Source organism: Crotalus tigris, unplaced genomic scaffold (genome assembly GCF_016545835.1).
Source record: "Crotalus tigris isolate CLP2741 ecotype Arizona unplaced genomic scaffold, ASM1654583v1 scf7180000017913.91448, whole genome shotgun sequence".
Lineage (NCBI taxonomy): Eukaryota > Metazoa > Chordata > Lepidosauria > Squamata > Viperidae > Crotalus > Crotalus tigris.
In genome coordinates, this window is record NW_024096717.1 from 2,340 (window position 1) to 18,056 (window position 15,717).

The 15,717-nt window shown below is 40.2% G+C and overlaps 1 protein-coding gene and 1 pseudogene across 3 annotated transcripts; one reads left to right on the plus strand and one right to left on the minus strand.

Moving 5' to 3' along the window:
• The first annotated feature begins 2,581 nt into the window (after positions 1 to 2,581).
• LOC120308408 (olfactory receptor 49-like) lies at positions 2,582 to 7,212 on the plus strand. 3 transcript variants are annotated; one of them, XM_039344432.1, is made up of 3 exons: positions 2,582 to 3,288; positions 4,465 to 4,532; positions 5,069 to 7,212. In XM_039344432.1, exon 3 carries the CDS (start codon positions 5,080 to 5,082, stop codon positions 6,022 to 6,024), a length of 945 nt encoding a protein of 314 aa, XP_039200366.1. In that variant the 5' UTR covers positions 2,582 to 3,288; positions 4,465 to 4,532; positions 5,069 to 5,079; the 3' UTR covers positions 6,025 to 7,212. The 3 variants fall into 3 exon arrangements, with proteins under 3 accessions (XP_039200366.1, XP_039200368.1, XP_039200367.1); XM_039344434.1 differs by having other exon boundaries at positions 2,582 to 3,034; XM_039344433.1 differs by having other exon boundaries at positions 2,583 to 3,030.
• A 4,858-nt stretch (positions 7,213 to 12,070) lies between these two features.
• On the minus strand, positions 12,071 to 13,191 carry LOC120308405 (annotated as a pseudogene).
• Positions 13,192 to 15,717: the final 2,526 nt, after the last annotated feature.

Below are 15,717 nucleotides of genomic sequence, written 5' to 3' on the forward strand. Positions count from 1 at the left end.
AGTTCCCCAAGAAGCTTCACAAAACTGGCTTCAGTGCTAATGCTTAAGTAGAGAAAGTCAAATTAAAGGGGAAGAAAAAATGACTTATATACATTAAGGCCAAAGGGTCTGATTTACAATTAAATCTTTAATGAATTTTGCATTCTTTTTTTTTATTGAAAATTTTTTAAAAGTTTTACAAATAAACAACAACCCTCACCCAATCCCTCCCAAACCCACCCCTCCCTCCCCCCTCCCCGAACTTCCCAGAACTGAATATAGGCTTATTTAAAAAAAATTTTTAAAAAAACTTAAACAACATTTACAACTTATAAAATAATTAATAATAATATATTCATATATATATATATGAATTTTGCATTCTTGATGGAATTTACATCTGCTGTCACTCCTTGGATCAGAATGAGAAAACCTGGGATCCAACTTAAACTGCTTGCACCACAACTCACATTTAATGTCATGGGAGACAACTTTTTCACATTCAGGAAGAAAAGCTTTTCAACCATTTTTCAACCATGAATAATTGCAGAGGTTATAATAGATACAATAGGAGTTTTCCCATCCATTATTAAGAAAGTCTGGTGGTTGGTTTTTGTTCTACTCAAAAATAAATGATGTGAAGACTTCGGTGGTTTGATATGAAAAAAGGGTAGGAAACTTGATCTTGTATGTTTTCACTATTGTCCTTTTTCATATTGGAAAATTTGTGGCTCCAAAGGTCAAAAATGGGGCACGCTATGGATTTGGGGAGGGCTGAAAATATAAGATTTAGATGCAAGAGAATCTTCAGCCTTCCACTACAACCTCAAAGGAGAGAACTGATTTGTATAAATGTCTTCCGATTGCTTCCATTTGAACAAACCTTCCCAGCAAAGAGTAAAGGAAAAAATTGTTAGCTTGCAGGGAGTGCACTGAAGTTGAGTTGCTCCACTCACTGTTTATATATTGCTATAAGGATAACCATAATATTAGACTCCAATAGAGATATTGATATGTTCAAGTGATCTCCTGCATTAAAAAAAATAAGTGTGTCCAATAAAGGGTAATAGAGTATAATTGGTAAATATAGAGTAAAATGGTAAAAAAATTGACTGTTGCTTCTTTAAAGATGGATTCCTTTAAAATACAACCTATATATTTCATTTTTATAAGTAGTTGATATACTATCGAATATTTGATATACTATTCTTACTATATTGAGCCTGCAGTGTGGGCAGAAGCCAAAAAGGCTGATACAGTCCTTGGTTGTATAAACAGAGGCATGGAATCAAAATCACATGAAATATTAGTATTTCTTTATAAATCCTGAATAAGGCCACACCTGGAATATTGCCTCCAGTTCTGGTCACCACATTACAAAAAAGATGTTGAGACTTTGGAAAAAAATGCAGAGAAGAGCAACTGAGATGATTAAAGGCTTGGAGACAAAAACATGAAGAACAGTTGCAAGAATTGAGTAGGCCAATCTAGAGAAAAGGATTATGGGTGACATGATAGCAATATTCCATTATTTGAGAGACTGCCACAAAGAAGAGGGGTCACTTAATTTCCAAAGTACCAGAAGGCAAGAAAAGAAACAATGGATAGAAACTAATCAAGAAGAGAGGCAACCTGGAATTAAGGAAAAAATTCTAACCAGTGGAACTGTTTGTCTTCAGAGGTTGTAGGTGCTTCACCACTCGAGTTTTTTAAGAAGAGACTGGCCAATCACCTATGAAATGATATAGGGTCTCCTGAGCAGGGGTTGGACTAGAAGACCTACCATGTTTTCCCCCAAATAAGACCCGGTCTTATATATTTTGTGCCTCCAAAAGAGGCACCAGGTCTTATTTTCAGGGGATGTCTTACTTTAGGACTGCCACAGCCAGGCCTTCAACACCCTGACACCTGTCGCACTGCTGCTTGACTTCTTTAGTGGCTGCGTGTTGCTTCTTGTGGCCAGACGCCACGTGGCACATAGCAGTGGTGCCGCTGCTGATAGCAGGAGGCCGCGTGGTGCTTTCGGATGGTGCCACTGCTCACAGCAGGAGGCCACATGGTGCTTCGGGCTGGTGTGAGTGGCACCAGCCTGAAGTGCGATGCGGCCTCCTGCCACGTTACCAGCCATGCAGCTACAAGCAGCCACAGAAGAACTCAGGCAGTTGCAAGATAGCTGTCGGGGCATGGGAGGTCTGGCTGCAGCGGTCCTACTGGAAAGGTAAGTAGGTGTGGGGTGCGTGGGGCAGCTCTACCCTTTCACTCTTTCCCTAGCTTGATTTGTGTCCCTTGCCCCCAAACTAGGGCTTATTTTGGGGGTAGGTCTTACTTTTGAGGAAACACAGTACTAGGTCCCTTTCAGCTCTATTCTCTATTCTGATTATTTTGGAAAATAATAAGTTTGTCAGTGTGTCTCTGTGTGTAACAGAATAACAGAGTTGGAAGGGACCTTGGAGGTCATCTAGTCCAACCCCCTGCAAGAAACCCTATACCATTTCAGACAAATAGTTGTCCAACCTCTTCTTAAAAACCTCTAATGTTCCAGTTACCATTTGAAAAAGCACCTTTGGGATTATTCTGTTGAAATGACATATCTATTGAACCAAGGCCAGCCAAAGCACGGGGGAAATTACCTATCCCTATAACATAATGAGATGACACCATTTTTGCACTCTGTGCTTCAAAAACTAACAAACCCTAGGTTGTGGTTTATAAATCACAGCAGTTGATGTGATTTATCACAGATGTGAAGGCAGAACGAAACCACAACCAAACTTGGTGTGTGGCATGAGAGAGGGGAAAATAAAGTGCCCTACACAAGGAATGTGCACACAATGATTTTCCCTGTCTTTGGGTTTGACATCAATAGAGGAAGAAGTTATAGAAAACCTGATACAGATTCCCCTGCAATGCATTTTATTACTGCTTGAGGAGGTTCTGAGGGAGCTTTGCAAGCCAATCCTGTATACCTCTTACACCACATGCTTCAAAACAATAACAAGCTCCATGGTTTATAAGAAGTTACTTCTATGCTCATTGCTGTGAAAAAAATATGTATGTATGTACGCAGAAAAATTGTCCTCTGTATATCTGTGACCCAAGAATCTTGTGAAAGGCACTCTGGACGGTGAATGTTCTCTTTTCCCAAATTTGAATTAGGGAGTAAAGTTCTGATGGATGCTTTTTCCTTGTTTTTTATTTATCGATATATTCAACCCAGTCTAATAAACTAGAGGATGGTTTTACTGGCAGAAAGAAGATAGCATAGGGTTCATGAAATTTGTATGAATATTTTAATATAAATTGGAAATGGTAAGTATTTTGGAAATGTTTCAACGCTTGGGTCAAGAATATTGAGGTTTAATACTGCTCTGAATATCAAGACCGTGACTGCAGATTTTCAGATTGTTACAGTAGATAAAGGCTTTCTAATGTGTGATGTTTAGGATGGGTTTAGAAGCAAAACTCAAGCCCATTTTGTTTTACTCCTATAATTCATCACAGGGGAATATGCTCTGCAGAACCCATTAGAACTTACTTCTGAATCAAGTCTCTTTTCATCCTAGTTTATAAGCGTGCAGCTTGTATTTGCCTGGCTGACAAATCTGGATGATGAATATTTTGTCAGAGAGTTAATTAGTCTGAAATTTCCCTGAATAAGCTTTATGTTGAATTCATCTCCCCACTTTACCCTCATGGCAAAATGCTAAGGAGATGTTAACCAGCACAAAGGTGTTGTCCTAGAGTTAACTTCCAAAACGGACATTTAACAATTAGCAAGTAACCTATTTGCCTTCAGAAGTTCTGACTGGTCCATCACTGGAGGCTTTTAAGAAGAGGCAGGAGACCCACTTGTGTGGCATGGTATAGGGTCTCCTGCTTCAGACAGGTTGAACTTAAAGACCTCCAAGGACTCTTCCTACTTTATTCTTCTGTATTTCTGTATTATCTCTGTTACTATGAATCCTCTTGTAGACCCAAGAAGGGAGGATCATTGGGAAGAAACAAGGGACTGATGAATCTTCTACTGTGTCTACAATGGAGAGACACATAATGTGAACACTTAGCTTTCCAGAGAAGGATCTAATGCTCAGAAAAACTAAAGGAATCAACAGAATAGGGCAACTAGCAGTAAGATATACAGACCCAGTTCCTGCAATGATGAACGTATTATTGGAAGATTTGAAGGACCAGGTTAAAGACAGATCTTCTGTTCAGTAGGAGTTGGAAATGATTTGATAATTAATCTATATTGGACATCTTCCAATTTGGCAATACAGTATTCTTTTTTCTTTTCTTTTATTCCCCATCTTTCTTCCTTATTCAACAATTATCCAAAATTGTGACTGGAACTGTCACCCTTGTTCAAAGAAGTTCTCAAAAATTATTCCTCTTCAAGCGAGATTCATCATTTTCTGCTAGTGCAGCAGGATAAGTCTTAAACCCAGAGAAGCTGCTAACATGTCCAATTATGTTTTCTGAATGCAGCTCCATTGAGAAGAATGACAGGATCAACTTTTCTTCAGGACTTGAAACATTATCAATTTGAAACCAAGGTTAGTAGAAATAACTACTTAGCATAGTATTGGTAGAAAGCTGTTCAATATTCACTGACCATTATAGAAGATATAAAATTACTGTAAGACTTTTTTTCTCAGAAATACTACATCTGTGCTATAGCAATAGCATTTAGATTATATACCGCTTCACAGTGCTTTACTGCCCTCTCTAAGCAGAATTTTCTTCTGACAGAAAGAGAAAAATGACTTTTCTCAGGTGAGATGGGAAGAGAGCACTGAGCAAAGATAAAATAATCAGATACTTTAACCATGCAAAAATAGATTTTTTTCATGACTCCATGTATGACTCATTTTGGACAGGTGAGAACACAGTGTGGTTTCCTATACTCTCTTAGGCTGATGACTACAAGTACCTTGATCCAATTCAAACCATCATTTATTACTTATGTCAGAGACCAACCATTTGATGGTCTACAGAGAATTAAAGCTGGTGAAATTGTGTTCATTTGTAATGGGCAACTGAAACAAAATTGAAGTTGGAATAATCTCTTCTCACTTCACTCTTTTTTTAGGAATGAACTAAATGGCAAACAGCACCACAGTGAGGGAATTCATATTGTTAGGGCTGACTAACAACCAACAAATTGCTGTTGGCCTTTTTCTCATCCTGCTTGGGATTTATCTTTTGACATTGATAGGAAACATGTTGATTATTATTATCACATTGGTGAATGCCCAACTCTGTAGTCCAATGTATTTCTTTCTCCGTCATATGGCATGGATAGAGATTGGGTATATAAGTAGCATCATTCCTAAAACGCTGGCCAACATAGCCACTGGCAACAAGATTATTTCTTTAGCTGGTTGCTTCATACAGATGTTCGTCTATTTTGTTCTTGGCATCACTGAATTCCTTCTACTGGCCACAATGTCTGTTGATCGCTACATAGCCATCTGTAAGCCTCTTCACTACACAACCATCATGAATGAACAAATCTGTTCATTATTGGTACTTTGTTGCTGGATTGGGAGTTTGTCACTAATTCTAGTTCCATCTATTCTTTTCGTTCAAATACCATTTTGTGGTCCTAACATCATCAATCATTTCTTTTGTGACAATGGAGCAGTAATCAAACTCTCATGTGTTGATACCAGTCTCCTAGAACTGATTAATTTTGTGGTTGCCACATTCTCTCTGCTTGGGACCTTAAGTGTTAACATTGTGTCTTATGTCAAAATCATTTCTACGATTCTGAGCATCCCATCAACTACAGGGAGGAAGAAGACGTTCTCCACCTGTGCATCTCACATGATTGTGGTCTCCATCACTTACAGCAGTTGTGTTTTCATGTACATAAGACCCAAAGGCAGCAGCAAATTAGATTTCAACAAAATGATAAACCTTCTGAATACTGTCCTGGCTCCACTTTTGATCCCGTTCGCATATTGTTTGAGGAACAGACAAGTGCAGGATGCTTTGAGGACTGAACTGAGACAATGGATTGAGTTCTGCAAGAAATTGAAGTGATTTGTTATAGATGTGACCTTGAATTAGATTTTAAAGTTCAACTTCTGCTTTGTTAAGTTATGGCATGTGCTGCTTTCAGATGTAATGATCACACACTGAGGTGGTTTACAAGAGAACATGGTAATCAGGAAGCAAAACATCTGATAATCCTCAACAAAATAAAGCACAATATATCAGGAACATGCACACAATATTTTGTTCTGTCTTTGGGTTTGATATCTACAGAGGAAACTGACAGAAAATGCTTGATAGACATTTCTTCCAATTTGCAATAGTTTTCTTTGATCCTCGAGAAGGCCCTGTGGGATCTTCACAGTTAGTCTCGAATACATGTTGCGCCTTATGCTTTAAAATGGTAACTAGCTTCATTGTTTATAAGAGGCGGCTTCCATGTTCATTGCCCTGAAGAGATATGGAAGAAGAAGGCAGCAAAATTGCACAGCAGGTACATCTGAGAATGGAGAAAGTTATGCTTCCCAAACATTTTAACAGATGCATTTGCTTTGCACCATTAAACAATCTAGAAAAATGACTATTACTCAAAGAAAATTGCAAGACCATAGCCTAGAGACCATGAACAATTTCTGAAACTTTTTTGTGTATATTGTAAGTGGTGAAAATATTGCCTGCCAAATATAAACTAAGGAGAAAAAAATGATATATATTGTTGCTTTTCCTCTGATTTGTAACATTATTAAACATATCCTCTAGGAAACGCTCTGTTTTTTAGCTGAGAGAGACAGTGTTGTCAAAAAAACCCAAAACCCTCTTTCGTGGTCATGCAGCCAGCATGACTATATGCTGAGGGACACAAAATGCTTCTCCCTTCCTATCAAAGTGGTACCTATTTATCTACTCACATTTCTATGCTTTAGAACTGCTAGGTGGGCAAGAGCTGCAGCAAATTATGAGAGATCAACCTGTTGCACAGCATTCAGGTCTCAAATGTAGGCTGTCAGTTTTCCAGCTAACAAGCTGAGCATCTTTAACTGCTGAGGCATCATGCCCTCTTTCAAAAATACACTTCCCTTCTACTGTCCAATATTCAATAGTGGTGAATATCTGTGTCAGACCATCCTATTTGAGCTTCTCCGCAAGTAAGCCAGTAAACAGGAACGTGGAGACCACCAATAGCTTTATTGCGATATTGGAAATAAAATTAGCACTGGAAGTGGCTTGCTCCCAGCTTCTTATATATCATCCACGCACTCCACCCTAAAGCTGCCTGACCCACCCTAGCACCCGAGCACCCTGCCTGGCCCCACCCTAGCACCCTGCCTGTCTCCACCCTAGCACCCTAGCCACCATCCACTCTCCGAGCACCAGCCCCACCCACTAGTGTCTCCATCTTGGTCCTACTCTCAAGGGTGGTTTGCCATCAGTGCGAACACCACCTGCGGTCCGCTGCGGCCCACCGACCCATTGCGGCCCCTTGGAACAAGCTGGTTCCACATGGAAGGTTGTCGGCCCAGCGAGGTGTTTCTCTGTGGTGTTTCTCTATAGCCACAGCCCTTTGTTGCAGCCAGGTGCACCTTGATGACATCATCATGGTCAGACGCGTCACGCCAGCAGTCCCCGACAGGAGACCAACAGCAGCAACACCGGCAGCAGCATCGCATCGGAGCAGGTAACCAAGGCCTTGTCAGATGGTGAACTAACATTGGCTCCGACCAGGCCAAATGCGACTAGGCCTCGCAGGGCACGACAATCAGCTCCCCCTACCAGGAGTCCCCCTGGAAGGAAGCATAACACGGTTAGAAGCCCCCCTGATTACTGAGCCCCGGTGTCCCGCCTGCCCGGCCTACCGGGATGGGTTTGATGATATCTGCTTATAAGTCGGGGAGCAGAAACATCTTTAGCCTCCACCCAGGATGCCTCGGATAGAGGATACTCTTTCCACAGGACAAGGTAGTACAACTGACTCCTCCTTACTCTTGAATCCAGAATTTCCTGTACTTCATATCTGCCTGGGGTGACTGGGACTGGCCCTTCTTGTATGGCCTCAGCCGCCACTGGCTTTAACAAACTGACATGAAACATCAGGTATATTTTACCCAGGAATCGCCGTAGTCGTAATCGTACGGCTACCGGGTTGATGATTTTGGGTCACCCTGAAGGAACCAATATACTTAGGGGCTAGTTTCCTACATGGCACCTGGAGGTTTATGTATTTTGTTGACAAATAAACCAGGTCACCCATTTTGAACGGTGTTTCAGTTCTACGTTTTTCATCTGCTTGTTTCTTCGCCACTTCCCCTGCTTTTGTCAGTGCTCTTTTGACTACATCCCACACCCCCTTTACGTGGTTGTACCAGTCATCGACCTTACAGGGTTGGGGCTCCTGGGTTCTGCACTCCGGTATTGGTACGAATTCCCTACCGTACACCACCTGGAAAGGGGTGAATCCAGTGCTGCTATGTACAGCATTATTGTATGCCATCTCCACAAATACTACCAGATCCACCCAATCCATCTGTTGGTATGAGATGTAACTTAGGAGTTATCACTCAACTGCAGCATTAGCTCATTCTGCTGCACCATTGGTGCTTGGATGATAGGCTGAACTAAGACCTTGGGTGGAGCCGAGGAACCGGATGAATTCATGCCAAAACTGTGCTGTGAATTGAACTCCGCGGTCTGAGATTATGCGATGTGGTGTCCGGTGGAGTCGATATACATGGGTCAGAAATATTTTTGCTAACTTTCTGGCTGACGATAGTCCTTTACAGGGAATGAAATGGGCTTGTTTGGAAAACAAATCTCCTACGGTCCATATCACCGTGTACCCTCGAACCTTAGGCAGCTCCACAATGAAGTCCATGGCTATATCTTGCCATGGATGGTCCGGGTCTACGACAGGCTGAAGCAACCCGATCGGCTTCCCGGGATATGGTTTTGACTGAGTGCACACATGACAATCATTTACATATGTCTAGATATCCCGCCTCATCCGGGGCCACAAGAACTGACGTCTGGCTAGATGTAAGGTTTTTAAAAATCCAAAGTGAGCCGCTTGTTTCGAGTCATGGCACCAGTGACAAACCCGTTTTCGCATTTCTTTTGGTATGTATAGTTTATTGCTATACCATGCCAATCCGTCACTTTGAGTTAGCAAGCCAGGATTGTCCCACAGCCACATATCCTGTACTAGTGCCGCTCTCAAATCATCCTCAAAAGACCCCACCTTGGTGCAAGTATGTACCCCAGGTTGGTCATATGTAGGCAGGATTGCTTGCACTACCTCAACTCTTTTACTGTCATATTGTGGGAGTCGGGACAAAGCATCAGCGAGGAAATTCTTACCCCTGACACATATTTGAGGTGAAAGCAAAATCTTCTGAAATATTGTGCCCAACACACATGCTTCGATGACAGACGCCTAGGGGTTTGCAATACTTCCAAATTCTTATGGTCAGTCCAGACCTCAAACGGATATTTAGCTCCCTCCAGCAGATGTTGCCAAGTGGAGAGAGCTCACTGTATGCCAAATGCCTCCTTCTCCCAGATAGCCCTTGCTCTCTCCATCTCTGTCAACTTGAGGGAGGTATACGCACAGAGCTGCTGTTTCCCTTGACTGTTCACTTGGAGTAACACAGCCCCCACACCAACCTCACTAGCATCAGCCTGTACTACAAATGGTTGTTCTGGATCTGGGTGCAACAACACAGGCTCTTGTGCAAACAATGCCTTCAGTGTTTGAAAAGCTTTTTGACAGTGAGTTGTCCCGGCCAAGGCCTGTCCAGGACGAGGTTTTGTTTTACAGGACCGAGTGCATAATAAATTTGTTATCAATTATTCTCTTACTAATAAAGGAGAACATTTGTAGCTCAGTGTTGACATGAGGGATCCTTGGTGCTCTCTGAGCTTGCTTGTTTCCTTGCAGACATTTCATTACCAAAACTAGGTAACATCATCAGTGCTAGTAAGGAGTGGGGTTTGCTGTCAGTTTATATTCTAGACTAGCTTTGCTGGCTGAGGAATTCTGGGAGTTGAAGTCCACACGTCTTAAAGTTGCCATGGTTGAGGACCCCTGTTCTAGTGTATATTCTACTCCAGGGGGTCTTCAGACTTGGCCATTTTATGACTTGTGGACTTCAAGTCCCAGAATTCGTCAGTCATTAGATGTTGTTAATGTCTATGTGTCTATTAAAAAGACATTAACAAGCACCTCTCCACCAGCAACCAGCACCCAGATCAGCATAGATTAACTCCAATGTTAACATCAGACCAATAATCAAGTAAACAATATCCCAAGTATTACTAGGTAACTGAGCAGGTTACCTAGTTTGGGTAATGAAATGTCTGCAAGAAAATGAACAAGCTCAGAGAGCACCAAGGACCCCTCAAGTATTCTGTATCTGCTGCCTTTATTGATGTCAAACACAAAGACAGAGAAAATCATTGTGCTCATGTTCCTCATACTTTGTGCTTTGTTTTGTTCTCTGTCATGTAACATACTAAGTTTTGTTGTGGTTTGCTTTTGACTTAACCTCTATGAACCCAACCTCTGTGATATGTAACTATGGTACAGGCTTTGTTACTTTTTGAAGCACACAGTGCAAAAGGTGTTAGCAAATTCAGGATGGGATTGGGTGGATTAAAATGATATTGGGTTAGGTTGGATTGGATTGAATTGAAAGTTGGTTATAAGATGGGTGGCTATGTAAACGTTTTAAGTAAATAATTAGGCTGTATTTAAAACCAAATTATTTTTCTAGTTGAATGCAACTTTTCCTCTTGACCATTCATGATGCTCAATCTCACCCTCCCACTTCTTTCTGTGGAGGAGTTATTGTGGGAATTAGGTGCTTCTGCTAAAACACGTAATTCCCACAATAATGTCTTATGTCTAAAGATATAGTTTATCTTTTCTATTACATTCTATTATGGGTGTCTTATGATTAGATTACTTTGTTATTTGTATGTACATTGAGAGTTTATGCACCAGAGACAAATTCCTTGTGTGTCTGATAAAACCTGGCCAACAAAACTATTCTATTCTGTTCTGTTCTGTTCATCTGACTATGTGGCTGGTGGGTCCTTTTCTTATAAAACTAGGAAATAGTGGTGGAATAGCTGTCACACGAAGCATTGGGACATTCATGCTTTAAGGAGGGGGGACATGATTGGAGAAATAATGAAAAGAAGTGATGTGTTGAATCATGGGTAGTATATAATCCATCTGGAATGTCCAACATATGTAGGAAATACGTCACCTTTTCTCCACTAGAACCATGCTGTGATGACTCAAAGGTTATTGATCTGTATCCAGACACAACACCTTACTTATTTCCTCCCAGCTTCCATAGTTTCATACCTCTAAATATACATCATCATTTCTTTATATCATTTCTGTTCTGTTCCCAATTTGCAAATATTTCTCATATAAGACTTAAATTATAATTAGGAAGCAAATCATTTTATGTCAGCTGGATTTTTTTCTTAAATAGTATTGATACTGCAACCCAAAATGATTTTTTTTCAAAAGAATGATGTGACAATTTCACATCACTTGGGTGAAAATAATTCTGTTCCTTGCATACTTACACATATATTTGAAACTACGTCACCAGTTACATTTTTCTAATAGTAACTTAGAAATTAAAAGCCAAGAAGGTGAAAGATCAAACAAGAGTGCTGAGATCTAAGGAACAGCCAAGCAAGAATTCTAGTCCCAATAGAGGAGAATTTCAATGCTAGTCTTCATTCAAGATCAGGATTACAACTAGAAATAGAAATGCAACAATTTCAAAGCATCAAAATGTACACAGATTGTTTCCAAGTCCTGAACAATCCATCATAATATAAAAACCACCTTTCACAAAATTTAACTCTGATGTAACTGTGGCCATACCCATGCTGTCCTCCTAATAGCAGCACAGAAGCTCTTTTTTCACTGTGCTCTTCTGGAATGTATTCTTGAGATCCCAATCTAGACTACAGCAATAGGCGATAGTTCTCTTATCCATGTATCAACAAACTCCAACTCTATATTGATTTGTTTGAGATCAGCCAAGGTTGGCTAAGTGTTTCCAATGGTTTCTTCTCACAAAATATGTTTTTCCCTTTGCAAACAGTCTCGGAAAGCATCTTTGACCTTCTCATTCCTCAAAGTGTAAATAAAAGGGTTCAGTAACGGGGTGACCACAGCAGTTAGAATTGCCACAGCTTTCTGGGCATCCCGAGAATGACCCTTGCTGGGCAAAGAGTACATGAAGATGGCACTGCCATAGAAGATGGAAGTGACTGTTAGATGAGAGGCACAGGTTGAAAAAGTCTTCCCACGGCTGCCGCTGATCTGCATGCTCAAGACAGTCACAATTATGTAGAGACAAAAGAGCCGAGGTGGCACAGCAGTTAGAGTGCAGTACTGCAGGCCACTTTAGCTGACTGTGTTCACCAGGTCAGCGGTTCAAATCTCACTGGCTCAAGGTTGACTCAGCCTTCCATCCTTCCGAGGTAGGTAAAATGAGGACCCAGATTGTTGGGGGCAATGTAAATATATATATACATTGCTTACTGGTGTACACCGCTTAGAGAGTGCTTGCACTTAAAGCGGTATATAAGTCTCATAAATAAATAAATAAATAAAAGTTACACACAAAGAGCTGAGTAACACCAGAGGAGAGAGGGTAGATTCCAAAGTCAGGAGAGTATCTACATCATTGCAAGAAAGGTTTATCAGTGGAGCATAGTCACAGAAGAAATGATCAATAACGTTAGAGCTGCAGAAGGACAGTTGGCCCAGGAGAACAATGGGGCCAAAATTATTCATGAAAGCACCAATCCAGCACACCAATATCAAATTCACACAAACCCGTCCATTCATGATGATCGTGTAGCGCAACGGATGACAGATAGCAATGTAGCGGTCAAAGGCCATTACGGCAATCAGGATGATTTCACAGGTACCAAAGAAGAAATAAGAATAGCATTGACTGATGCAGCCCAAGAAAGAGATAGATTTGTTCTGAGAAACTAAATCCATCACATCTTTGGTGTGATTGTCAGAACAAAAAATATCTCCAAAAAGGAGAGGTTAAAAAGGAAGAAATACATGGGGGTTTGCAAGCGTTGGTCTATGCATACCAGAGTGATAATCATGAGGTTTCCAGCTAAGGTGAAGAAAAACACAACCAGAAGCAATGAAAAAAGAAAGAATTCCATGGGCCTAGGTAATTGGAAGCCAATTAAGATGAATTCTGTCACTTGTGTTGTGCTATTCTGAGTCCTAGTTCTCATTGTGAATTTGCTAGTGGAGAAAAATCAAACAAAGTAACAACGCACTGCAGATTAGTGTCATTAGAAAATATATATTTTGCCTTCTTCTCTTAAGTCCCAAGTTCAAAACTGGAGACCGCTCATGAAAAATCCCCCCAGCCTTCTGAAGTCAAGAGATTGGGTTCTTCTCCTTCATGCCTCTTCTGATAGAAATGTACCAGCACTGAAATGACTTCTCTCAAGGAGCAGAAACTGAGAACTGATGGTCAACCTTCCTTCAAAATATAACTCTGCAAAAGAATATATTTTGGTTGGATCATTGTTTTTCAGTCACTGAGTGTGTGGTTTTTAATAAAACAAGAACTTGTTTTTATGGAGGAAGGGGGCATTGCTGCTATTATGTGATATTCACTCAAATTATTCATTCCCATATTTCGTGTTCAAAGACTGTCTATAATATTAAAACTCTAGCATGAATGCCTTTATAGAGAAGTTTATGAAGATACTTCTTTTTATGTAAGTATATAAAGATACAGTCCTGTATATAAACCTCTTGCCACAAAGTAGAAGAGGTCAATCTATTCTCCAAAACACCTGAGGACAGGACAAGGGGCAATGGATGGAAATCAATCAAGGGGAGAAGCAGCCTAGAACTAAGGATCAGTGGAACAACCTGCCTCCAGAAGTTGTGAATGCCCCAACACTGAAAGTTTTTAAGAAGAGATTGGACAAACATTTGTCTGAAATGGTATAGGGTTTCCTGCCTGAGCAGGGAGTTGGGCTATATGACCTCCAAGGTCCCTTCCAACTCCTATTCTATTCTATTCTATTCTATTCTATTCTATTCTATTCTATTCTATTCTATTCTATTCTATTCTATTCTATTCTATTCTACTCTACTCTACTCTACTCTACTCTACTCTACTCTACTCCACTCCACTCCACTCCATTAAACACTGAGAGCTTCTACACCAGAGATAAATCACACTTGGCCAAGTAAAGTATACTTTAAGTAAGTATATTCAACAAAATATGCAGAACTCAAAACCACACTAGGGGAACATTAAGAGAACCATGTAGGAACTCTTTTAACTTACCACAAGTGGCTTTCAGTTCTTCTATTGGTACAAGTAAAACACACTGACCATAAAATAGATTTCTGTTATGTCATGCACAGCTTGCAATAATAAGATGAAATCTCTTGGGTGACATTGATGTGAAAATATCCATTCCCTCCTGTACTATCTTCTATCAATGGAGTTTTGCATCTTTCTATTTAGTGCTGTCAGTTATGCCTTCTTGATCGACAGGCAGAATGATGCCTTCACTTAAGGCTTTTCTTCAGGCATGTATTTACTGAAGTCTATGTCTTCTAGAAGGAAGAACCCAACTGGTTCTCTGGAAGTGAAATTCTATATTATAAATCAATTTAACCATGAAAACATAATTGCTGAGGTTCTGTGAATGAGTCTCATCATCTGTGCTACTTCACATAGCATACTGGAAGATATAGATTTCTGAATTATCATGGATAGTGAGGTTGTGCTGCTTATAATACCTGTGACAGGTGGAGTTAGAAGCCATTGAGGACAAATGTGAACTAGAATTGTCCTTTTCCAGTTTAAGGTCCTAGATCTTATAGCTCTTCCTATGGTTTCCTATTGGCCATACCTGATATAAGTGATGGGAGGACAACGTCACCAAACTGATCATAATTCCTAGTGGCTTCCTGTTGCTACCTCTGAATCATGCATAGACAATTGCACAATACATACTCTATCTGAAAACATCACAAAAATCTTTCTCATAAGGTGTACATGAACTGGATAAACTAGTGGCTCCAAGAATGAAACTTTGGGATGATCATCAGTGAGAGGTCTAGCTTGCATTTGGAAGAAGAAAAGAAGTAGTGGCTTCTATTTTCATCTCCTCATCCCAAACCTATATATAGAAAATAGCATTTACTTCTCTAGATTTTTAAACTATGTCCATTTTTCTTTCAAATCAGAGGCAAAGCAAAAACATTTGTTAAAATATTATCCCTTTAATTCAGTTTGTTGAGAAGCATGGCATTTTCCATTCTTAGTACTTTGAGGAGATGTCTTCTTGGCTCACATATGTAGCCCCTATGCAGTTTTTCTGCCTCTTTCTTCTATACCTTTTCATGACAGTGAAGATGGAAGCAACCTCTCATAACCAATAGAACTAGTTACTGTTTTGAAGCAGCTAGCTATCAAATTTTGCTTCCTAAGTTATTTTTCAGATGCAAACTACATTTTTGCTCCTTGCAATCTACATAAAAGCTATTTTCTAGTTGGTTAATCAATGTTTTGTTATGCCTACAAATCAAAGCAAAAGAATCTAATAAGATATTACCCCTTAATTCAATGTTTGGGAAGCATAGCACTCTCCATTCACAGGGCTTTTGAAAAGAAGCCTTGTCTTCTTCGCTCATGGATGTACCCCTTCTGC